Genomic DNA, 24,649 nt, shown 5'->3' with positions numbered 1-24,649 from the left:
GATCATCACTCTATACCCAGCACCCGGTACTACTGTGTCTGGCACATAGTAGGTGCTCAACCAATATTTATTGAAGTAAAGAGAGAAGGGAGGGAGACAGAGGGAGAAAGAGGAGGGACAGAAGGAAGGGAAAGAAACCAGGCAGGATGACCAGCCCCCAAGAGCCAGCAAACACAGGTGTGCTCCCCTGCGGAGCCCCTTCTCTGCAGACCTAAGACGTTGCTTCACGTGTGAACGGAGCAAGGAGATCTTTCCACACATATCCCAGGTAGGTGAACTGGCTCCTCCAGGAAAACGCCACCGGGTGACCATCCGAGCTCTATTCTGTGCAGGTGGCCATTTTATAAGTGGCGCTCATCGGACGGGAGACAGAACACACACAGTGGCCTCTGTGCTGGGAAGCTGGGGACAGGCAGGGAGGCCAGAAACACAGGTAGAGATCAGAGCAAGGCGGCCTCAGGGACACCTGAAACTGCCATTTTTGACTATGAGGGTGATTCAAGCCCCACGAGGCACTGGAAAGTTGGGTCATCCCAGTACCAAACCCATCTGCCTCCCTTCCCTGTTCCTGTGAGTGCGTGCGTGCTCCCTCTCTCTCTAGCACTCTCTCACTCTCTCTCTCTCTCTCTCCCCCCCTTCTGTTTCTGGGTGTCTCTTTCTCAATCACAGGTTCCCTTTCTCTGGCTCCCTTTTTCCCTCTCAATGAGACTGCATCTACACTGACCGGTTCCACGGTCAAAAAACTGTCTAGACATCTTCCAAGTCACCAAGTCAAGACACTCCAAAGCCCAGGAAATTCCTATCCGGATTCTACAGAACCGCAGTTTCAGAAATCAGGAAAAAAAAATTGCTATTTTAAAAAACCACTTAGATTCTCTAATTACTTCAAGATGTCCCCGAGTGAAATGGCCAAGGGCCAGGGCTCTGAGGCTTGGCTTCCAGGTGGGAAACATGGCCCTGTGGCCTGCTGGCTGCTCAACCACAGGGCAAGTCCTTGAATCTCTCAGGGACACGAATTCAGCTATAGGGTGGGGGCAGCGGTGTCATCTCCTGGGGCGGAGAGTAGAAAGGAATGGTTACACAGCAGAGCCCAGATGCCCCGGCAGACACTGGCCAGACTCCCTGGTTCCGGCCAAGCTCCTCTTTGTGGCTTGTTGTTGTTCGGTTTCAGTGCTGGCCTGTCCCCTGGCTTGTGGTAATGAGGAAAGAGAGTTCTGTCCGCTGTGGGTGGGAGAGAAAGGAGAAGCCACGTCTCCCTGGGGACTGTGTGCTACAGTAGAGACCCTGGGGGACAGGTGGCAGAGGATCACCCTTGTCTGGGTGGGCTCCTCTCAACTGCAGGACTGCAGTCCACCCAGAATAAGGGCCCTGCCTCCCGCCATGTCAGAACGTGTCACTTCAAGCTGGGAAAGGAGCACGGGACCTGGGGGCGGTGGCCTGTCTCCTGGTCCTCTCCTCTGCTGGTTCTAAGTTCCCAGGAGGTGGAGACATTATATCCCCTGGGTGCTGAGAAGGAGGAGTGCCACCTAGACACTTCCCCAAGAAGCTGAGCCTCTGACCTCTCCAGACCGGGTCACTTCCAGGGACCCAGACCCCTCAGATCCCACAGTGGAGCAGGGTCTGAGCTCAACCCAGAGTTGTGGGCCCCAAACCCTCCCAGGTGGTGCCAGCAGGCCACTCCCGCCAGCTCCCTGCTGTGACCTCCCTCACCATCAGCCAAGGGCACACCACCTCCATCCAGGGATTTGCTTCTAAGTCCAGAAAGTCCAGGTGTCTAGAATCCCAAACTGGAGGCTTTTTGGAGTCTCGGGATCCCCGAGTTTAGATTTGGAGGATAACCCGTCTTCCCAAAGCATACCCCAGCAGGCAGGAAGGCAGAGCCAGCCCCAAATGACAGGACAGTGAGAACCCCTACTTGACCCAGGCCTCAATCCACCTGCACAGGAAGTTGGAGGTTCCACAAAGAAGTCATCTCCCAGGATGATCCCAGCGCCACCTGGCTCTAAGAGGCGGGTGACATAATCTCAGGATCTGGGCGAGGCAAGATTTGCAAACACTGTTCCAGGCTGGAGAGCCAGGGCTTTGACTGTTGATAAATCTTTCTTCTGCAGCCACCTCCTGACCATATCCGCAGGGGACACCCATGTTCTCCATAGGTGCCCCTGGCCTACAACCTGGCCAGAGCAAGGGTACCCGCAGCCTGTGCCCATCTGAGCTGGGGGGGAAAGCCTCTGCCTCCCCCCACCATTGTCCCCGGCTCCAGCCCACATGGAAGACAGTGGTTGTTGCAAAACCTCCTCCTCCTCGACAGCCCAGGAGGGGAGCCACGGGAAAGGGCGCGTGTTTTGTGGCCTATTATCCAGGCCCAATTAGTTGCTGGGACTGTGCTGGAGTGATGGCCCTGCGGCCAGGCAGACGCTGCACTGTAGGAGTGAACAAGGACAGAGGCCGTTCTAGGGCCCCTGCTGAGCTCTGATGCCTGTACCACGTCCTCCTGCCTCAAAGACACGGCGACGTGAGGGGGACTCACAGCAGCTTTTCTGCCCGGCTGGTGTTAACTCTGGGTAATGCTGCCCCAGAGAGCCGCCACAGCAGCCCGCAGTCAGCTAGGTGAGGAACCGAGGCAGCAAGAGCATCCCGAAGGGGCATCCCGAACGTGCCGCCACCCATCTCCAGGGCGGACGCTTCCCACCTGGCTCACTCCCTCTGGGACTCTGGAATTCAACTGGACTCTCCAGGTCCTTGTCAACTCCCTACCCTGGGCTTCACTGGGGCAGCCTGTGGGAATACCCTGAGGAATCGTGGTAGAGCCAGGCGGGCTGGCGTTCCAATCTTGGTGGCACCTGGACAAGTCATCTTATTGCCTGGGTACCTTCACCTAAGGTTCAGATTTCTTACCTGGGAGGTGGCAGTACCTGCACTCACCTAGCTTGACTGCAAGGGGTGAGACAGAAAAGGCCTCAGTGAACTATAGCTACTGTGATCAAACTGGGAAGAAGACCAGATTCCCGCCTTGGGAGCCTCTTGTCCACAGGGGGTTCAGGACTCAAGCCTACGACAGCCAGTAAGAAACGGTGAAGCAGAACCAGTCAGGGAAAACAACTGAAATGAAGAGTCCCCTTAGTCTTTCCTTTGCTTCCCCCTAGTAGTATAAACTGGAACCCAAAACCCTTCCCCTTCCCCTCTGAACTCTAGAAAATAACTACACGAGCAGAACAGTGAAGAGCCCTGGCATGGGGAAGACTCTGAGGAGGGGTGGAGACTGGGGCATGGGAGAATGTGCTAAGAGAAGCTGGAAACCCAAGATCATATGCAAAAGCTCCAATTTGCTAGGTGTTGGCTGACTCGGCTTTAAAAAAACAACCTATTTCGACTTAAAATTAAATTGATGCACAGTTGAGAAATAGAATTCTCATAGAGAAATCTCTGAATTTCAAGCATAGGGGTTTGTCTTCAAGAGAATAAACCATCAAAAGGTGCCGTGTTGTTTTATTTTTAAAAGAAATATATTTTAAAAACAAAAGGAAAGCAGCCCTAGGCAAGCACAGGAGGTCCGCAGGCTCAGGAACTCTGAGCTCCAGGGCCTGATGGGGAGGAGCAGGGCAGGAGGTGGCTGCAGCCCAGAGCCTGCTCCACCCAGGGCCAGGGGAGGGCTCCCGGGAGGCTCAGGGAGGTCCTGACCCGCTGCCTGGTACCTCAAAGAAGCTTCCTGGAGGCAGGAAGGAGAAGTTAAGCAGGAGGCCAAAGAGGGAGGACTTTCCAAGCAGGATCCAGAATGCAAAAGCCCAGAGGTGCCCAGGGCAGTGGTGCACACCTGTAATCCCAGGCTTGGGGAAGCTGAGGCAGGAGGATCCCGAATTCAAAGCCAAACTCAGCAAAATTGAGGTGCTAAGCAATTCAGTGAGACCCTGTCTCTAAATAAAATCCAAATTGGGCTGGGGATGTGGCTTAGTGGTCAAGTGCCCCTGAGTTCAATCCTCAGTACCCCCACGCAAAAAAAAAAAAAAGCCCCAGAGGTAGAAAGAGCCAGACCTCCATGGGATCACTGAAGGCTGCTAGGGAGCGGGCTAGGCGGTCCCCACTGCCTGTGCCAAATCCTGAAAGATCAGTGTCCGGTAGCACCGCCCCTCCAAAGAGGGGCATGGGGTCGTCCCAGCAATAGTAGCAACAGCTGGGAAATGGTGCCTAAGGAGTCCAGAGCATGCAGATGCACTGGCTGTGGGGTTCAGGCAGGAGGAGAAGGAAGGGGCCTTGGGTGTGGGAATGGAAGCAAGAGCCCCTGGGCAGCAGGGAGCCAGGAAGAGCCCTTCCTTAATGGAAGGAGACCCTCATTGTTATACAAAATTACATATAAGAGGATGTGAGGGCAAAGAGAAAAAAAATCAAGGGAGAGAAATTAATTACAGTAGATGGGGTAGAGAGAGAAGATGGGAGGGGAGGGGGGATAGTAGAGGATAGGAAAGGCAGCAGAATACAACAGTCACTAGTATGGCAATATGTAAAAATGTGGATGTGTAACCAATGTGATTCTGCAATCTGTATACGGGGTAAAAATGGGAGTTCATAACCGATTGAATCAAACGTATGAAATATGATATGTCAAGAGCTTTGTAATGTTTTGAACAACCAATAAAAAAATAAAAATAAAATTAAAAATAAATAAATCATGAAAAAAAAGAGCCCTTCCTTAAGCTGGCTTCTGAACCCAGCCGACTCACCCGATTTTCTGCCATGTAAACAGACTCAACAGGTCCTTCCTGAGCAGCTGCCACTGTGATCTGTGTTTGCATCCCGTTATTTAACACAGCAACAGCAACAAGTATCAAAACATCACATTGCACCCCATGAGCACGTAACATATGCAATCATTATTTCTCAACTTAAAAAATAAAATTTAAATAAATAAGTAAAATCATGATGCCTCAAAAAAAATTAAAACAATAGTGCAGCTGCTGTTGGTGACAATAACAGCAACATCCTAATATCAGGAAACTGCCATACAGTGCTCTCTGTCCCCATCATCCCAAGCTCTCGGCTCCCTCCTCTATAATGTGGGACAGTCTTAGATTTGCTGAGAGTCCCGAGTGGCTGAATGTCCAAAAGATGCCTTGGCACAGGGTCTGGCACATGGTGAACCCTAAATGGGTCACTGCTGTTGTTTTTATTGATACAGTAACATTGCGTCAGCGGATGAGGCTGGAAGTTTAAAGAAGGGAAGAGGACAGTGGCATCAGATCTGCATGGGGCTGCCACTCCTGTCCCAGCGATGGCCCCCGCCGCACCTTCCCTGCAGGATGAGGTCTCCCTCTTCCACCACTGTCACCCAGAAGGAAGGCGGCTCCACCCGCAGTGGGCAAAGGGGCTCGGCTCAGCCCACAGCAAGCTCCTGAGCCCTCAGACCTCTGGGCAGAGCTAGAGTCCCTCTCATGTCCTTATTCAGGTCCCCCTGCCAGGTGTCTGAGGGACCCGAGACTTGCAGCAGGCCGCGGCTGCCCACGGAGCAGGCTGTGAGAGGACACCCAAGGAGCGCCCACCCTCAGGTACAAGGAGGAAGAACAGGCTGGGGGCTCTCTGGTCAAATCGGGGAGCGGTGACATGGGGCTGCCGTTCCAGCTGGGTTCACAGATACAGCGTCGATGGAGACCTCAGAAAACAGGCGCGGGGCTCGCGGAAGGGGCGGCTCAGGCACGCTGTGGCCCAGGCCCTGCTGCTCAGCTCAGGGCAAAGAGGAAGAGCTCAGGACAGGAACGGTGTCCCCGGTCTCGGAACAACCCTCGGCTCTGGCCTCCGCCTGCTGTTCTTCCTCACCTGGGTCATCAAGCAGCCACTCTTACCCCCTGCAGTCATGTCACAGTTACCAGGGTGGCTCTCAGGAGTGCCAATGGGGTTGCACCACTGTCCTTCCTGTTGTCCCTTGTGGCTGCCCAGGACCCATCGAATAAAGCCCAGCCTCCATCCTGAGACTCACACGGTCCTCCCAAGGGACCACCCCCGGGGCCACTGGCTCCACATCCCCCTTTGTTCCCACCGTTCACAGTGGACATCCTCAGGTTCCTTAAACACTCGCTGGAAAAATGAAATGGCCGATACGTGGCCACGCTTGACCCACAGAGTTGACAGTCTGGTATGATTCCTCTAAAGTGACCTCCAACGCCACCTTTGTCACTCCCTGTACCTAGAACTCCCCTGCCCTCTCCTCATCATCTTCAGCCAAGTGGCCCTTTCTCCACCTCTAGGACTCAGCCCCAGAGCCATTTCCTCAGGGTGGCCTTTCCTGATGCCACTCGACAGCCTGCACCTCCCCCATTAACAGGCCTTGGTGTCCGTCTTTCCTGCCAGACCCTAAGCTCCATGAGGGCAGGCCTCGTGTCTGTCCCGCTCACCCTCGAAGCCCCAGCACCTGGCACAGGGTTGGCCCAGGAAAGACGCCCTGAGCACAGAACCACCGTGATGGGTGGGCCAAGCTCCAGCTCTACGTGACCTTGGACCTTCTGTCTGTTTCCGATACCAGTTTCTGCCTCTGCAAAAAGAAGTTGCCGGCCTCAGAGAGAGATGCACATTAAATGGGACCCGGTGTTTGGTAAGTTTGCCCATATGCCACCCAACAGGTTGACAGTCCCCCCTAGAGCGGGCTGCAGCCGCCAGCTTCCTTGCTGACCCGCAGGATGAGCTGTGATGCAGGATCCTGGGCCGGGCATCTTCCCTGCAACCAGCACGCCACGTGGAGCTTGGCCTTCACGGGGTTTGCATAACCCGAGCAGACGCAGCCCTGGCCTTCTCAGGGAACTCAAAACCTAGCTGTTTACAACGTCTCTAGCCGCACAGTTGGGCATGCCTGGAATTCCAGAGTGAGCGGCATCCAGGGCTCCTCTGTAGCTTCTGGCCAGGCTTGAACGGCTCCCCAACAGGAAGCCTGCCGCCCTCTGAGGCATCTTACTGGATCTTCAGATCATAAATGTGAAAGAGCTGGGACTGAGCCAAAATCTGCCTTCTTGGGCCATCGCCCCAAATCTATAAAGGACCCCGAGGCCAGGTTTGTTCCCTCCCCCCACGGCAGTCCTTGGAGATTCAGAGATGGCCACTCCTGACTCCGTGTCTCCAAGTTCCTGACTTTGAGCATCCTTCTGGCCCTTAGAGTCCAAACTTGCGCAGTAGGGACAGCCCTCTCTGCACCTTGTTCCTCTGCAGGTATGGGGACTGAGGAGGACAGAGCAGGAGCATTTGTTCTGACGGAGGAAGGGGAAGAAGAGCCCAGCCCTTCCTCACCGCAGGCCTCCAATCCAGGCTCCAGGAGCAAAGCAGCTCAAGGGAGAAGCCTCCTGGTGCTCCATGAATCAGGCTCAAAGACTGTCTGCCCTCCCCGGGCTCAGGGGGAGATTGATGCCTGAGCTGACGGATCGCTCCAATGTATTAGGTAGATAAAGAAATTGATTATTTCATAAATCATTGTCTCCATGGAAAAAAACCCAATTTTTTAAAAAAGAAAATATTATAAATCTGCCCAAGCCCTTGTGAGTGAAAGTGTAGCCATTCCAGTTTAATTGTCTGAGAGCCTCTTTGCTACAGATCTGAGAAGAAAAGCTCCTGAAGCTAAGGACTCCCAAGCTAGAGCTTCCCACCCTCCGGCAATGGCCACAGCGTGTCATGAAGGAGACGGATTTGCATCGCAGCAGGAAGAATCTGAGTGAGCTCGGAAGAAGAACTTTCTCAAAAAAGGAGATGGAATCATGTCTCTTGGAGACTTAGAAACTGGATACTAACCTTTGCCTCCACTTCTTCCTCCTTACTCCCACGTGCATGATTGGGTTCAAGTCTGCCGAGAAGGAACCGGGCAAGAGGAGTCCTACGGGGGGCGGGGCTGAGGATGGGGGTGACAGCCACTGGTAAAGAACCCTTGCAGAAGGACTTGAGTGACGGAGGGATGGAGAAGGTGCAGGGGCAGGAGGAAGGCAGGAGCCACAGGTGGAAGGAAATGAGATGGCTTCCCTGTTGTACCAACCAGGTAACTTTCTGTTCTTCACCTCTGGGAGCCCCATCTCTCCCCCAGAGACACAGGGAAATGAGGAAGAGCCAAGTGCAGGGCTCTGGTCTGAACAGCGCAGGCTGAATGTTCAGGGATCAAGTTTGTCACTGAAGGTGGCCCCTCCCAAGGTACCCGGATGCCATCTAGTCCCTCCCCCAGCCCCTGCACTCCCGGCCCCCTCGCTCTGCGGTCCACAGAGCCGGCGCCGTCTGGTGAACCAATGAGTCAGCCCACAATCCACGTGGGAAAAAAACAGGAAATAAACACAAAATTACAAACAGCATAAAAATAGCCACTTTTCCAAAACAGATTTCTCTAATTCTCTGAATCTCAAGAAAAGGAGCAAAAAGCCCCCAGTCTCCTCATGCTAAGATATCTCAGGCCAGGGCCCCTGGCGGAGCCCTGACTTTGTAGATCCTGTAGCCCATTCTCCCCTGCCCATTCTGGATCTTTCTCCCTGCTGCAGGACTCCAAGATGCCATCATCTTACCTCCTAAATCCCTGGGACCCATCGGCCTAAAGCTCACTCCTTGTTCAGAGGTGAATGCCAATTCCTCTGCCCATCATTCGGACGCTCCTTGCAGCCCCTGGCCCTCTGGTTTCTCGCCCAGGTGTCTCCTGGCAGCCCTCCGTCTCCCCGTGATGGGCAGAAGTCATGGCGGAACCTTCCGGCCTGGGAGAGGCCCTTGCAAAGGCCCACCCCGTCCAAGGCTTCCAGACACATCCAGGTGGTGCAGCACCTGGAGCTGAGGCTCTTTGGGGAATGCCACAAAGCTGTGACACATTTATTTCCATCACCTGAGCAAGGAGTAATTTTATTTATTAGCAGAAAATACGGCTCTATTATAGGCATGCAGGGCTCCACGGCTCGGGAAATAATAACACAGAAAATACTTTTAAGAAATCACGTTCAGCAGGATAAAAATACCTTCCAGAAGCCTCCTTACCAAACGCAACGTGAGAGATGATGCTGACAACCTCGGCGAAGACGCCTGGCATCAGGTGTGATATCTGACAATGGAATGCTCACTCGTTTTGTCATCTGCTACTGCTCCCTAGCAGACAAGCCGTACAAGGCACCGAAGATTTAAGAACAATTTATGTGGAAGGGTGGGAGGGCGGAGAAAAGGAGAAAATTCTATCCATGAACTTCATCTTCTTCTACCAAGCATCGCTCAGGCGACAGTTCCTCCGCGCCTACTGGGTGCCTCCTAAAGATCACAGTCCAGTGGGCGCTGCCAGAGTCTTGGGAGGATAGCTTTTGGAAAAAGAACGCCTGTGTAGCAAGACCCTACAAGGACCACATCACCCCTTCTAGAAAGAAGAGTCAGCATGCAGATGCTGCTGGGCCACCCCAAGCCCGGCTGCTCTCCGTGGTGCTGAACGGAGAGGTTAAGGGTGACCCTTTATCTCCCTGCCTCCCAGGGAACTCACCGCACGTGGTGATCCGTTATCTGTGAGTTTTGTAAACACATACGAATGCAACTTGTATTCCCTCTTTTTGTGGAAAAACGTTTCGTGGGTGTTTGTCCACACTGGAACAGTCTAGTCTACTTGGTTCTTTAAGATGGCAAATTTAAACCTTCAAAGCAGCGCATATGTACAGGCCTTTGTGTGTCTGTGTAACAGGAAGACAGGTGAGTCTTTCTTAATAGACTGGGGACCAGGGGACCTATGTTTTTGTCTGTTTTTTTTTTTTTTTTTTGCCCACAACTCACCAAGGATCATGGCACCCCTCATTTCTCCTTTTCTGTCCTCCATATCCTGGCCTTTGCTCAGAAAGACTGGAGGGCAGTACGGCTGTGCTTGCCCTGTCTGGGGTGCCTCAGCTGGCATCCGGTTCCTGCGTGGACTCAGGGCATCTAGCACCATGACCTTGCCTGCCTTCTTCCAGCACTAGAAGATTGCCTGGATTCCCCAGGAAGACACCACTCTCTGCTTCTCTTTCAGGAAGCCATGGATTCCATCTCCCTGCTCCAGCCTCCCCCAGCCCTCCGTCCTCATGGACCAGCCATAACTCAGCAAAACCTGAGAGTTCACTCATATTTTATTTACTGATTCAATGTTACGAGACAAGTAAAATAGGCGGCTGTCACCTCTATTAAACTGGGCAGGAAAAATGGCCATGTAGTTCACAGGCTCTTTCTGCTCACGCGGTGTCATCTGATTCCCAGGGAGGGGAGCAAGAATGGGGGAGGGCCTGGCCCGGGGAGGGGGGAGAGTCCTGTCCTGACATGTTCAGAAGAGGAAGCTCAGGTCTCCACTGTAAGCCTCCCTCACCCTCGCTCACAGCCACCCTGCACAGGAGCCCAGTCACTCAGGGTTGGGGACCGGCATTCAAGTCCTCACTGTTCCCATTGATCCAAAGGGAAGTTGCTGTACTCATTCATGAGGCTTGGGATAAAGAGTAGTTGTTGAGCCCCAACTTGCAAACTTCCATCTGGACACCTCTCACAAGCACACACACACACACACACACACACGTGTGCACACTCCCCAGAACCAGTGCGGATGACCCATACATTCCCAGAGTTAAATGGCTCAGGTCGATGGTCCACACAGCCCGGATCTCCAGGATGATGGGCAACATCTCCACTTCACGCCAAGGCTGTCGTGTAGACTGGTTGTCAACACATCCTAGCAGGATCTGGTGATGTGACGAAAACAGGAAAAAAGGAGACCTGATCGATGGCGGGCAGCAGGGCAAGTGGCAGAGCGACACTCTGCCTGACAGCTGTCCTGAGTGATCAGCCTATTAAGGATGAGACAGCAGAAGTTTTCTTCCTTGGTTGAGCTCCCAGAGGGAGCAGCAGAGATGCTGAGGGGCACGTGGGAAGGGGAGGTGACATCAGAACAGGCAGGAGGAAGATCATGATCTCCTCCCTGTTTCTTCTTGACGTAGGCAGCTGTGACTCCCAAGGAGACCCACGTGGTGTGAGCCAGACCGTGGATGTAGAGCCAACCCCAGGCCTGGGAAAGAAGGGTTCATTCCCCCAGACAGCCCAGCTCTGCCCAACAGTCTGGAAGGGAGGGGTCTTGGCAGAAGTTGCCCACCTGGCAAGTCAGGAGGGTGCCACGGACACCATTATCATCCACAGCAGAAGCCCAGGTAGTGGGAAGTTCACAGGATCCTCATTCACAGGACGGAACAAGTGCCGAGCTGAATGACAGGGCAGTGGGGTGGACTGGCGTTAGAGGACGATGGTCATCCATGCATTCGTCTATCCAGCGATACCCACTAATCACCCCTGATGGGCGGCAGGAGACACTGGAGAAGTGGTGGCCAGGCCAGCCGAGGCCTGCACTCTCACACAGCCCATCTCTAAGGTGACCATGGGTATCAGCACCGCGAGGGCTAGAGCCAGGGAAGTTCAGGGAGCTGTGGGGCTTGGAGGGGGTGTGGAGGTCAGAAAGGCTTCCCGGAGGAGAAGACACGTTTGCTGAGAACTCAGTATGAGGACAGCTGACCAGGAAGAAGAACGAACGGGGCAGAGGCCCAGAGTGTGAGGGAGCGGCAGAGCCTTCTGCGGCCATGGGTGCTGATTCAGAGAGCAGAGCGTGAGGCAAGGAGGGACCGTGCTGAGTCCAGGGATGGCGAGCACGCGATCCTGAGGCCCAAGGCATGAGGGGACCACGGTGCTGTGCAGCTGGCTGAGGGGCAAGACCGAGCGAGCATCCAAGACCACTCGATAGATCCACGACGGTGACATGGTCACTTCCTGTCTGATGTGTTTATGACAGAGCTGAAGGAGAGGAGACATGTCTACCCCAAGCCCAGAATGGCACAAAGCGTGCCCAACCAAATGGGGAGCCCCCCAAACTCCCCTGTTCAGAACGTGGTTCCCAGATCCAGCCACACCACTTACCCTCGCTCCCGCAGACCCCAGGAAGGAAGCAATGGGGAGAGAAGAAAGTGCCACTCCTGCCTTCCTTCCAAGGACAGAGCAAGGGGGACAATAGGCTTTAGTCGTCCTGAAATAATGAACAAGAACAACTGCCTAAAGATTCAATGGATAAATGGCAGGTCCTGCCTTTAGGCTCAAAAGATCAACTACCAACAAGAGGATGAGAGAAGTTTCAGATCAGTGGTGATGTCCGTGGAAAAGACCTCATGACCTCAGGAGACCACCAGCTCAGTATAAATCAATAGAATACAATGGTGACAAAAGGCCTGAAATAATCTGGGGTTGTATAACTAGAGACCAAAGTTGAGATCTGAGGAGGTGATGATCTCACTGGTTTCGATGAATAAGCGGTATCACGGTCAGTTGTCAACACCATGCTGGCGGCACTGGGCATCGTTAGTACAAAAAGATGTCTTCACATTTCTGCAAGGCTACAGGGCAGGCCCATAACCCAACCAGAATAAGGGAGCCGTGTAATCACAAGAGTAAGAATAACAGGTAGTATTTATTGAGTGTCTGCCATTATCCTATTCCAAGCATTCTATCGGCACCAAATCATGCAGTCCTTACACAACCACCCGAGGCAGGTACTGTCATCATTATTATGTTGAGACATTAAATAGTTTGCCCAAGATCATAAGATGGGGGTTGGCGGAGGCAGTCTTCAGCGCCAGGCTGTTGGATTCCAGAGCCTGTGAGCTTACCCACAAGGCTAGGTTGCTAAAATGTTCTGAGGTCGTCCTTTCTACCAGACAGGTTCATGCCCACAGTGACCCCATGAGTGAAGTCTGCCATTGTCCCCATTTTTCAGGTGAGAAAAATCTAGGCTTAGAGAAGTTCAGTGATGTATCCAAACGTACACAGCCAGGAGGGAAAGAGTAAGAGTCCAAGCCTAGGCAGGTGGATCCTGGAACCTGCAATCTCAACACCCAAGTTATAGTGTCTTCTTGGAACAGCAGGTGACAGACTCCAGCTTTTTTAAGGGAAAGTCCACCACCAAAATGGGGATGGGTCAGCACGTTTACTATAAAGAAGGAGCAGGGCCTCACAGGGGTGAGCTTCCTGTCACAGGTAGGTACCTGCCTCTGTAGCCTCCACTGACCTGAGTGATGGTACCATCTAAGAAACCCATTTAAAATGCAAATTCTTAGGCCTCACTCCAGACCCACGGGATCACAAGCCCTAGGGATGGGTTCTAGCAATCTCCGTTGGAAAGAGCCCTCCAGGTGATTCTGATGCATCTAATGTTGGAGATCCAGAGGCCTAGAATGACCCCTGGGGTTCTTTGCAGCCTGGATGCTGTGATTCTTCGCCATAGACAGGAAATGTGATGCCTGGAGCCCTGGGAAGTCCTTGGCTCCCCGCTCCTGCTTTTCCGCCCAATTGGGCAGCTTTTTGGAATAGCATATTTCAGTTCTGCAAAGCAGATGCAGGAAGGCTTTGCAGACATCTCCCTCGTTCCCATATTTAAAGAGCCCTGCAGTTGTTCAGAGAACTCTATAAACCCCCTTCTATCAGCAGCCTGTCTGCATCAGTCCTTTTAATAGTGCAAGACTTAATTGTCTCCTATGGATTGGAACTCTCTCCATACAAACCACAATCTCAGCTCCTCCTCGCTCCTTTTCCCCCCTCTGCCTTCTTTAACCACCATCCAGCGTGGCACCCAAGGGTCTGGAGTGGAAACCCGCCACTCCTCCCAGATCTCATTCCATCTCATTATCTCCGAACTATCTGATCACCATGGGGACTCTCTCCTCCCCAGTTTTTGCCCAGGGCCTCATTACCCGGTGTCTCCCAGGAGAGCCCGCAATGTCTGTTCCCTGGAGCCCAGCCTCCAGCCGCAGACCCTCTCAGGTCACGGGGCTGGCCTGCCCAGGAAACCAGACGGAACTCCAGATCCAGGAAGGGCTGGTCAGTCAGGATTCCCCAGACCAACCCCTCAAGAGCAGCCCATTGCCAGGGTCTTCCCAGCTCTGAACACTTGTAACGTGCATTTCAGGGAAAACACTGCAAATGCGGGAATGAACCAGCCCCCCCACACACACACACCCTGGCTTCAGGTGTGTGGCCCGGGAGCATCCTAGGAAGGGCGCCTCTCCCGTTCCAATGTCTGGCACAGCTGCTGAATCCACCCATTCTGCTCCTGGGCACATGGGTATGTGAGCCATGAGCCAATGCCACCCAGTGAGCTGCACGGAGTCCCGGGCGCCAGGGCTGGCACAAAGCAGAGAGCACATGAGATGCAGATGCCTGGGGCGCGGAGTCTGCAGGCAGAGACACAGCCTCCACCTTGGGGAGCTCTGCTTTTTCTCCTAACATGTATTAAACGTCAGGTTCTGTACAAAGAGCTGTCTGTACTTGAGCTCCTTTAATCCTCGTGATAGCTCTAGGAACAGACGATAGATACTCTAAGGTTTAACCAAACAAAAATTTTTGCAGGTCAAAAACAGCAGAGTATGATTCCACCCAACACTGAGACTCGTATCTCACAGAGGAAAGGAAGGCTCAGAGGCAAGTGACTGGCCCAAGGTCACACCGCAGATGCATGTGACTCACACCAAGGCAGACCCCACTGCATTTCGTCACGCCCAAGGCCGTTACATGGAGGTGCCCAGAAAGAAACAAAAATCTCATGTGCACTCAGACATGACACAAAGGAAAAAAAAAAGTCCCTCTTAGAAACCATGATGTATATTGTTTGACTTTCTGCCTCTTGGTAGAGGTGGGGAGCCATGGCACCCTTGGGCAGCACCCTGTCTAAACGTGGCGTGCTGCACAAGGGTGCCATGCAAGCCCCGACCCACCCCCGGCCTAACCACAGCCACCTCGAAGGCATAGCACAAAGGCTTAAAGGTCAAGGAGGCAAGGGGAGGGACCTGGGACACCATGGGCTCTGTGGATGGTGGCTGTGGAATGTGGAGAAAGGGAAAGAAAAGCAAAATCAGAATGATTTGTTGTCCTCGGATCCGGTCCTGCGGCCCTCATCCAGTCTCATCTCCTCAAACCTCTCCCGGCTAGAACTCGATCTCTGGGGCCCGGCAAAGCAGAAGGAAGCTCGCTCGACTCCTAGAGCAGAAGCAGAGCTGAGCAGGGCCAGGATGTAAGGAGGTGCACAGGGTCACCACCATATAAGAGTCTCCTAAAATCCTGCCCATGCTCCAGGATCAAGAAGAAATGCTTATCTTGGCACCACGTTTAGGCTTCTTTGAAAAGGCATCAGATCTGTGTGACCCCAGGAGACAGGTGGTACTGCTCCCATTTTACCACCAGGGAAATGAGGGTCCTAGAAAAAGACGGGTCCCTCTGATCATGCCAATCCCAAATCTGTTCCCACTGTAGGGACTGAGCAGTTCAGTCTCCCCACCTGCGGAACAGCTCTGACCCTGGCCGCCACCATCTACCCCAGGTTCCCCTTGTCTCCTGGGAGAAGGGGACGGAGAAGGGCTTTTGCTCTTGCAGAGGTGGCCTGGGTAAGGGTGAATTGGGCAGGCTGCTGCACCGAGGTCTCCTTACTGAATGAACCATGGTACCTGTGGGACAATGACAGGGTCCAGGCCCAGTGTCAGCAGGCCTCAGGCCTCACCCTCACACACTTCCCACCAGCCTCAATCCCTGGCCAGGCAGGCTTAGTTTAGAAGGTACTATGTCACTCTTTCTTAAAAATAGAATGACCAGCCGGGTGCAGTGGCCCACACCTGTAATCCCAGTGACTTGGGAGGCCAGGCAAGAGGATCCCAAGTTCAAAGCCAGCCTCGGCAACTTAGCAAGGCCCTAAGCAACCTAGAGAAACCCTGGCTCAAAAAATAAAAGGGCTGGGAATGTGGCTCAGTGGTTAAGCACCCTTGGGTTCAATCCTTGGCACCAAACAAACAAACAAACAAAAGATAGAATGACCATAAAACTGATCAGCCTAGAAAGGGTGCTGGAGAGGAGAGGGGACCCCTCGGGGCAGGAAAGTAAAGGTGAGGGAGGGAGGGAGGGAAGAACAAAGGAAACCCACTCGCCAGCCAGCCCCCTTCTTTCCCCAGGTCATGGATGAATGATAAGGATGAAGGGCGGGGGAGCCACAAACACAGCCCTTGGGTTTCAGAGCTTTGACAAAGCCTATGAGGACAGCCTGGAAGCTCCCAGGGACCTCAGAGCAGAGGGATTTCTGTGGGTGGACTGGCCCCATGCAAGGGAGAATCCAGCCTTTATTTAGGTCTTGGATTAAATTTAGGACTTCTGGGCAGAGTCCAGAAGCCAGGCCCAGGTAGCGGGCAGGAAGTGTGTGTGTGTGTGTGTGTGTGTGAGAGAGAGAGAGAGAGAGAGCAGGAAGGGTGGGAACACCATCTGTGCCTTTCCCCTGGAGGAAATAAACCTGCCCCGTGGCCAGCCTGACCCTGTAAGTTGGCATTCATGGGGTTAAACGTGACGGCGCCCGGCCCAGACCAGGCCCAACAACCTGAACTGTGGGAACAGGCGAGCTGCCCTTAGCCCCTTTATAAATTGTTGCTTTCTGACTTCAGACTACAGAGCCACTAGGCTAACAGCACCAGATCTGGAGTCAAGCAGACCACACGGTTCTTCTCCTGCTTCCGCCACTTATGAGCCGTGTGATCTTGGACGAGTCAGTTTCCTCATCTGCAAGAAGCAGATTAGCAGTTAGGAAGACTCCTAAGATGTTGAGAAAAATGCTGCATTTCCTGGGCACTAACTCTTCACCCCCACTACTAGTCACTGTTTGAAAAGCACTAAGCACACACAGTGCCAGACAGCTAATAAACGCTCAATAAATTGGGGCCACGGTTCTGTTGTTGTTTCATTATTTGGATTTTGCTCCCGACCCAGGTGGGGCCCCAGGCAGGAGATTCGAAGGCCCTGCGAGCACAGGAACACTGCCCTCTGCTGCTGCTGCTGAGGAATCAGCACCTGGCACAAGAGGGAGGACAGGAAACAAGCCCAAGGTCCAGGTGCCAGTCCCAGGGGCATCAGCTGTGTTTCCACACTGGGACCAGGACTTCAGCACATCCACCCCAGAGCTCTGGCCCCGCCAGGTCAGCCTGGAGAGGACAGGGCAGGGCCTGCTGGGGGCTAGCCCCAGGGAAGGGCCCTGCTCCTAGAGCATTAATCCTCCACGTTGCCAGGCAGAGCCTGGGGGATTCCTGGGTCCTCTGTGCTGCCCAGCAGAGAAAAAGCACCAGCTCTCAGTTCCCTCTGAAGGGTCCTGATGGAGCAGGGCAGGGATCAGGCCACAGCTGCAGGAGGAAGAGGCGAGGGCAGCTGACTGTGACAGGATAGAGGAGGCCTGGCCTCAGAGGGTCAGAGACACAGTCCCAGATGCCGATCACCCACAGATCTCCCCCAAAAGACCGTCCAATCTGCCTGCAGCCTCCCCTGCAGGAGACGTGCACCTCTCAGGAGAGCAGGAGTTGTTCGCCCGCCCACAAGAGTATCTGTGCCCCCTCCCAGAGGAAAGGGGCTCTGTGTCCAAGGACTGGGACACAGACTGGCTGTGGGAATGTGGGGACTAAGAAGGCGGCCCACAGGCCCTATGCAGGATCCTAAAAGCATTCCTGGAGGGTGAGGAATGCAGAGCAGCCCCTCCTAGTCCTTTCCACACAGCACAGCAGGCTGGACTTCGCACCCAGCTCATCACAGCCAGCTGCAAGGATACAGGTGACCTTGGAAAAGCTGAGTCCGGTCAGGGTGCCGGCTCACCCTGTATAAAGCACCTCTAGAAACCCTAGGTCATCCTGACGTCAAAAGGCGGTTTCGCGCAATGCCAGGGCAGCAGCAAGAGGAAATTAACCTCCAGCTGAAGGAGGCGGCCAGCCGGCTGACAGGAGCAGCTGGGCTGCAAAGTGGAGGCAGAAATTCCTCAAGTTAATGCTTCCGAAGGCCCCTCGGGCCACTCCCAGGTCTTGTCTGAAGCTATTTACTTCCAGGGGGGGAAACCCTATTGATCTTCATTCAGCGGCTGTCTGCTCCCACATGGCCGCGATGTTTCAGCGTATCACTAGTCACCGAGAAATTTCTCATTGTTTTACATGCAGTGGCTCCCAAACTCAAGAGGCAAACGCTCGGGATGACCTGAGTGCACCGATCAGAGGAGTTGCAGACGGGGTTAGTTTGAGAACTCTGAAGGAGGGGACCTTACTCCCCTGGGACCACCTGCTGTTGTCTGCACACATTCAGGCAGCTCAGGACCATGCAGTTACCTCTACTCTGTAGATGCTCTGAGAGCCCAGAGCTGGGCCAGCCCTTCCTCCCCTACCCCACCCCACCCCCATACACATACACCTGCTTTATGTCTCTGCAGTCATTTGGCTTTGAACTTCCCCACTGGCTGGCTGGAGATCACGGCCATCCATCCAAGTTCCTCCTCACACAGAAGGCTGGCCAGGCTTCCCCAGCTGCTGCCATCATTGCCTGGTCCCCTCTGCAAATTCTAGGCTGACCCTCAATCCTACAGTACATCTGTAATCTTAGGGGAGATCTAACCATGAAACCTACAACGACAGAGTTCCCACCAGCCTGTGCTCAAGGGAACTCGGAACCCATAGAATATGCCAACCATGAAGGCCAACCAAATTGTTTAGATGGGGAAACTGAGGATCAAGGTGGGAAGGAGGGTGTGATTTGAGCAAAGTGGTCCAACAAACCAGCAGCAGACAGAGCCGACAATCCAGGGCTCCTGCCTCCAAGCCCAGTGCCCCCTCCACTTTAGCTTCTAGGTCATGAAACCTGGAAATCCAGGTCCCCACAGGAGGTCAGTGAAAGCCCATTCGGCTGAAAGGACCCTGAATTAAACCGCTTTCTATAAGTTAAGACCAGGATTCATCCAAACAATAATAACGATGATAATAATAATAAAATGCTGAACAATTTGCTTTGCAAACCTTCAATGAGCAACACTTGGTAATCACACACAGAATACATCTTCCACATATTCATATAAAATAATCAATGATCATTTTTTCCGCAGACTACAATCCAATTACTCTCTCTCCCTCGCTCTCTCCCTCACTCTCCTTTGTTACTTGCAAACCATCCAAGCAATCAATGCCTTGACCTCTCCCTCTGATAGACACAATTACAAAAAGACAGAGCAATGCAATTCATCTATTCAAGACGGATTGTTTGAACACTCTGTCACACTGCTGAGCCATCCATCTCCTTGTCTAAGAGGAAATTTCAGACCCCAAAAGAGGCACAAAGAGAGGGGGCGGGTACAGTGCGCCCCAGCCCAGAGAGCCCATCTTGCACCTGCAGGTAAACCCTCTCTGGGCCGGTGCTCAGCGACGCCTGGCTGCTGGAGAAGGATTCAGCTCCAAGCTCAGCCAGTGCCTGCACCAGGCTTGGGAACCAGAAGCACCCAGCAAGCTCCAGAGCCCAATATCCGGGACCTCAATCCCTGCAGCCCAGCCAAAGCCCTCAGATCCCAGGGGTGGGAGGAATGGGAAAACGGAGATGGCACTGGCCCAGCCAAGGCGGTGTGTTTGGGTTTCAGCATGAAAAATTTCCTCTCTCTCTCTCTCTCTCTCTCTCTCTCTCTCTCTCTCTCTCTCTCTCTCCCTGCACCACATCCACTGTAGCTTTCTGGCTCCAGCTGGGGTTCAAGCACAAGCTCAGAAGGTCAGAAGCCCAGCCCCTAGTCTGCTCCAGAGAAGCCCAGAGGCCTCAGAGCCTTCCCATCCTCCACCAGAGCTGGCTCAGCTCCAGTGGTCACGTTTGGCAACCGCACAGCACCCCGGTCCCTGGGCTGGGAATCAAATGGGGCAGGGCTCTTGGATATAAATGGCCTGGGCCGACACGCTAATTAATCCTGGGGCTTAATATGAAGAAGATTAGAGGAGAGGAGGGCTCTGCCATCCTCTAATTGCATTATTACATGCTGAACCCAAGAAAGGGCGGGCAGGTTTAAAGATGGGCTTCTCATGGTGGCAAGGAACCCCCAGACCTATTCAATTTCACAGTAAGAAGGGGCAAGGCAGGGCACATCATTCTGCCCCCATTGGGCTGCCCTCACCTGCTTCTGTCTCTCTAGGTCTCCAAAGACTTTCATCCCTGAGGGTGGGCTGCAAGTACATCTATCCCACCCCAGTAGAGGGAAGAGTGGGACCATGGAAGAGGGTCCTGCAAACCATGGGATGGATATATCGCATCCTCAGGGGCTCCCCTTTTTTCTCCCAAGGATACCCTATCATGAAGGACCCTCAAAAAAATAGAGGGATGCCTTCTTCTGGTCCATAGTTAATGGGCTGCCTGCCCCTGGAATGGTGATGACTTGGGTGCTGGGCAGGCAAAAGTATGGAGACAGAAGACATTCGACTTGCCAGGAGCAACCTGGACCGCAAAGGGTTAAGCCTGACCATGAGGGCTGTCCCCAGAGTCCCCAACGGTGCCTGGCCTTCTCTGCCTCTCTGGGTGTCTGCCTGCCAGGGTCCCAAGCAAGGAGTGAAAGACAGCTTGGGCAGAGCTGAGGCACTGTGCTCTACCCGCATCCAGATGTTCAAAAGGGTCTAGCTCATGGGAGACCGCCAGGGAGGAGACAGATCCTCTGAGGTTTTTGACCTCCTACTAGGAAAACCTCAAGTACGGAAACCAAGCCCACATTGGTTCCCTGCATCCCCTTCGCGCGGCTGACAGCCCAAAGTCGGTGCCTGGAGAAACGCCACAGAGGAGGAAGGTGGCCTTGGCTGGACAGAGTTCTGCCCACCTTGTGCCTGACGCTGGCGGTGGCTCCTCGGGAACCCAGGCGGCCCAGGTTTCCAGCCTGGCGGCCCTGAGCCCAGGGTGACGAGGCTCCCCGGTGGCACGACCGGGCCCAATCCTGCGGGTCGGCTGGCCTGGGACACGCAGGGCCCCACCGCACAGCCCAGAGCGCTGCCCGCAGGGTGCCTCGGGCGGCCACAACAAAGTTAAAGCCCGAGCAAGAGTCTCTGGCGAAAAGAGACGCGGAGAAGCCCAAGCCCCAGAAAGCCGCGCGCAGACCCGCCAGCCGCCGCCAGCTGCGGAGGGATTTCGGCTAACTTTAACAACCACTCGCAGCCCTCGCTCGCCTTCCCGGTTGCGCTGGGCGGCCTCCGTCGCTCCCTTCCCCCCACCTTCGTTGCCCCCGGCAGAAAAAGGCCTGGGTCTCCAGGGACAGCCCGGAGTGTCTGGCGGGAGACTGCTCCTCCCTGCCCCACGCCACAGCGCTGAACGGGGGCCACCGAAGCCGAGGGCGGCCACTGGGCGAGGAAACCCGCTTCCCTCGTCATGCGAATCCGTACCCTGCGCCCCTGCCGCGGCTGCTCGAGCTGTGCCCGAGGTGGGGGCGAGGGGCCCGCGGGGAGCGGCAAGGGGAGAGGAGAGAAGTTGGCGCCTTCCCCAGGGCTCCTACTACCCGGAGAAGCCGAGTCCCAGAACTCGGTCTGCGGCCAGTCATGCTGCCAGTCGCCGCAAAATTCGCCCGGGTCTCGGGCTGGGACTGGAACCGTTCGCCACACTCCACCAGGTCTGACCTCCCAGGAGCGCGCCAAGGGCCCCTCGCCCGCCGCGGCCCGGCTGCCTCCTCCCAAATAAGTAAGGCCCGTGGCCCTGGCTTTGGAACTTTGTCCTCACCATGACGAGCTCCTGGTGGTTACCCGGTCCCGCCAGCCCGGAGAGAGGTTGGGAAAATCTCTAGAGATCACGTTCAGAGGCCCCCGTTCCCGCCCCCGCCCGGGCGCACAGAGACCCCCCGGCTCCAGGGAGCCCTTACCGATCCGGATGACGTGGGGCATCCCGCGCGAGTCTGGGATCCAGAAGGCGCACACGAGGAGCCCGGCCCAGTATTCCCAAACCAGACTCCGGAGGCGCCGCCAGGGAGCGGTCATCGTTGGGCGCCGCCGAGCGTGCCCGGGGCGCGGCCGTGGCGGGCTCCCTGGGGCGGCAGCTCTAGGCGCGGGCGCGCAGCAGCCCCCGAGGCGCCGCCTGGCCCAGCCGCCCGGCTCCCGAGTGCCGCTGCGAGTGGGGGGCGCCCCGCGGCGCTGCGCACATCTTACTGGGGGGCCGCCCCGCCGGCGCCCGCCCCGCCTGGCTACCGCCCACGGGCTGCCCGCGAGCGAGGCTCCTGGGCTCCGCCCGGGCTCTGCTCGGACTCGGCTCCGGCTCCGGCTCGCGTCGGCTCGGCTCCCGCGCGGGCTCCCACCTGCCCCGGCTGCCGGGCGCTGGCGGGCGGGCTGCACGCGTCTCGGGCCGCTCCTCCTCCAGCCGCCGCCGATGCTATCGCCCGGGCTCGCACAAAGCCCCGGAGTGGAGTTGCACGCGCGCACACACTCCCTCCCAGCCCCCTCCCCCGCGCCCTGCCTCCCGCCTCCCGCGCCGCCCGCCGCCCGCGCTCCCTCCGCGCACTCCCCCGCGCACACACTTCACATTCACACTCGCCGAGGCACACACTCGCGCGCTCACACCTGCGGAGGGGGCGGGGAACGGGACCCTGGACCCGGTTTGGGGGGCCGCCGGGAGGACGAGGACTCTCCTCGCTTCCCAGACGTCCCCATCCGCCCTACCGCCCCCAGTCCCTTCAACTGCGAGGGCACAGAGCCCGGGAGCCAGGCGTGGAGCGCGAGAGCTGGCACCACGAGCTGGGAGACGGCGGCAGCCCAGCGGCCCGACCAGCTGGAGGAGACGCGCCCGCCGGGAGCAGCGAGACCGGGAGCCCGCCGTCTGCGGAGTCTCGCCTTTCAGCTCCCACGCGGCCCGCGCTGGCTGGACGGCGGTGGCCAGAGAGTGCTCCGAGAACGATTTCCTTCCCTGGCCCCGTCCCTGGTGGAAGCAGGGTTGGGCCTGGGGCCTGGGGATTGGGGGTATAGAATTCAAAGAGAATTGTCCGCGCTGAGCCAGGGGAGCTGCGGAAGGGGTGAGAGACCCGGTCAGCCCCTCTGCGTGGAAGACAGGACTTGACCACGCGCCGCCGCTACAGGGCTGCGGAGGAAGACTGCTAAACCCCTGGATGTAGAGTTGGAGCCCACTGCTTTTCAGCCCTCTTCCCCAACTCTGCGAGAGGGGCTGGTGCCCCCTCCCCGAATCCTACTGAGAAACAATAAGGAGAAACTGTAATTTTCCGCGGGACGGAGCAGGACCCGCGGGGGAGCAAGTTGAAAGGGTTAAAAAGAAATGTTGTTTATTAGCAATAATAAATTTTTTTTTTCAAGTGGAGCTGGGTGTCGAGGGAAGAGAAGGGCTGCGGAGCGAAGCTGGAGCAGGAGGCTGCGAATTACGCAGTTAGGCGAGTTTAATGACCTTTTTGACAGAGACAAAGCGGTGCCGATACAGTAGATAAATAAACGGATCTGTCACTGAGCAGCGGCTAGGCTGTGTGTGAATTTATTTTTCTCATTTAAATAATTTGATCTAGTCCATCATTCCCAATCTCTCCCATTTGCCAGCTGTCTTGGTGAGAGCATGGCCCCCAACATCTGAAGAGCAAATCTTTAATTTTCTTACAAATATACTATGCGTCGGGCGCTAAACTGCCTGTTAATTTTGCCATTTCTTTCTTTCCCTTCCTGCCTGGGAGCAAAGGACCGGGGCTGGCTTTGTGCAGGGATGTGAATATCACTATGGCCAATCCTACCAATTAGGAGGGGACTCCCTCCCACCTGAAGTGAGGGGACTGTGGCCTGGGAGGAGAGACTCCCTGGGCTCTCCCAGGGAGAAGGGAGACTGTGGGCCAGGCTTGATGACATCCTCAATGATCTGCTGGTAAATGGAGGTTACTAAGGGTCTGTCTTTGCCAATCATGGGCCCCTCTTACCCTGAATGGGCTGCCAGTGGAAAAATCTTGCCTCCAGGACCAGAGGGAAGGACATGCAGACCAGAGCCAGAGAAGCAGCAGCTGACCTCTGTATGGAGAAGAAGGGCTTCAGTGGGCCCAGCAAGGAGGCAGTGCAGGAGAGGGGAGCAGAGGACCCCACCCTCCAGGAGGGAGCTCAGGGACACACTCCACAGCCCCATTACCTGCCTATCAGCTTCCACAGCTGGTTTGGTTGCCCCTAAGGAATCAAAAGGCCTGGCTGTTCTCTAAGAAAATTCCAGCAGCCTGATGGAGAAATGAAAGGGACCTGAACTCAGATCAAGGACGCACGGCATGGCCAACAGGGCCCAAGTCTGACTAGGGGACTGGGGGACGGAGTGAGGCGCCTGGGTGCCAATTGTGTGTGTGCTGTTCTTCAAGCAACCCTCTGACAGGAGAGAGGCAGGGGCAAAGGACAAGTGGTTTGACAGGAAACAAAAGAAGAAAGATAGAGGTGGGTCCCAGAGGGAGCGCAGTACTGAGGCCAGGAGAGGGAGGGATGGAGGGCGGGGAGGAGGAAGAGGAGAGGGGGCTTCCAGAAAGCTAGCAAGAGAAAGGAACTAGACTAGCAGAGGGGGAATCTGAGGACTCCTGGGGATGAGGGAGTGGCCCTGCCACCCATGTCTCCCTTGTCACCCCCAGGAAACAGCACAGGCCTGGCCTGCTCCTGCTGCATTCAGAGTGGGCGTGAGTTCCCCAGTGCTGCAGATGGAGGCTTTTCTCTGCTGCCACTAGGCTGCCGTGGGAAACAGCCTCCAGCTGCAGAGGCTCCTGGACCCAGTCTCCTGGCTTGGCAGCCCAGCCGGAACCCCGGGGCTCAAAGGGAAAGCTGCTCTCCCCAACCCAGGATGGGGCCTTATTCTTCACATAGCTGCATGCCATTTTGTGATACAGCAGCCTGTCCCCTCCCAGTCCAAG

The 24,649-nt window shown here is 55.4% G+C and overlaps 1 protein-coding gene across 1 annotated transcript in view; it reads right to left on the bottom strand.

Annotated features, from left to right (window-relative positions):
• Window positions 1-21,805, bottom strand: part of Grik3 (glutamate ionotropic receptor kainate type subunit 3) — a 213,346-nt gene extending 191,541 nt beyond the window's left edge. The window contains exon 1 of the mRNA XM_046418816.2: window positions 21,656-21,805. Coding sequence (XP_046274772.1) covers window positions 21,656-21,770 — 115 coding nt within the window. The 5' untranslated portion in view covers window positions 21,771-21,805. The remainder of the gene's footprint in view (window positions 1-21,655) is intronic.
• Window positions 21,806-24,649: the final 2,844 nt, after the last annotated feature.

Source organism: Marmota monax, unplaced genomic scaffold (genome assembly GCF_021218885.2).
Source record: "Marmota monax isolate L192 unplaced genomic scaffold, Marmota_monax_Labrador192_F-V1.1 WCK01_AAM20220418_F8-fsc00008, whole genome shotgun sequence".
NCBI classification, from domain to species: Eukaryota; Metazoa; Chordata; class Mammalia; order Rodentia; family Sciuridae; genus Marmota; species Marmota monax.
This window is presented reverse-complemented; position numbering and strand designations above follow the sequence as displayed.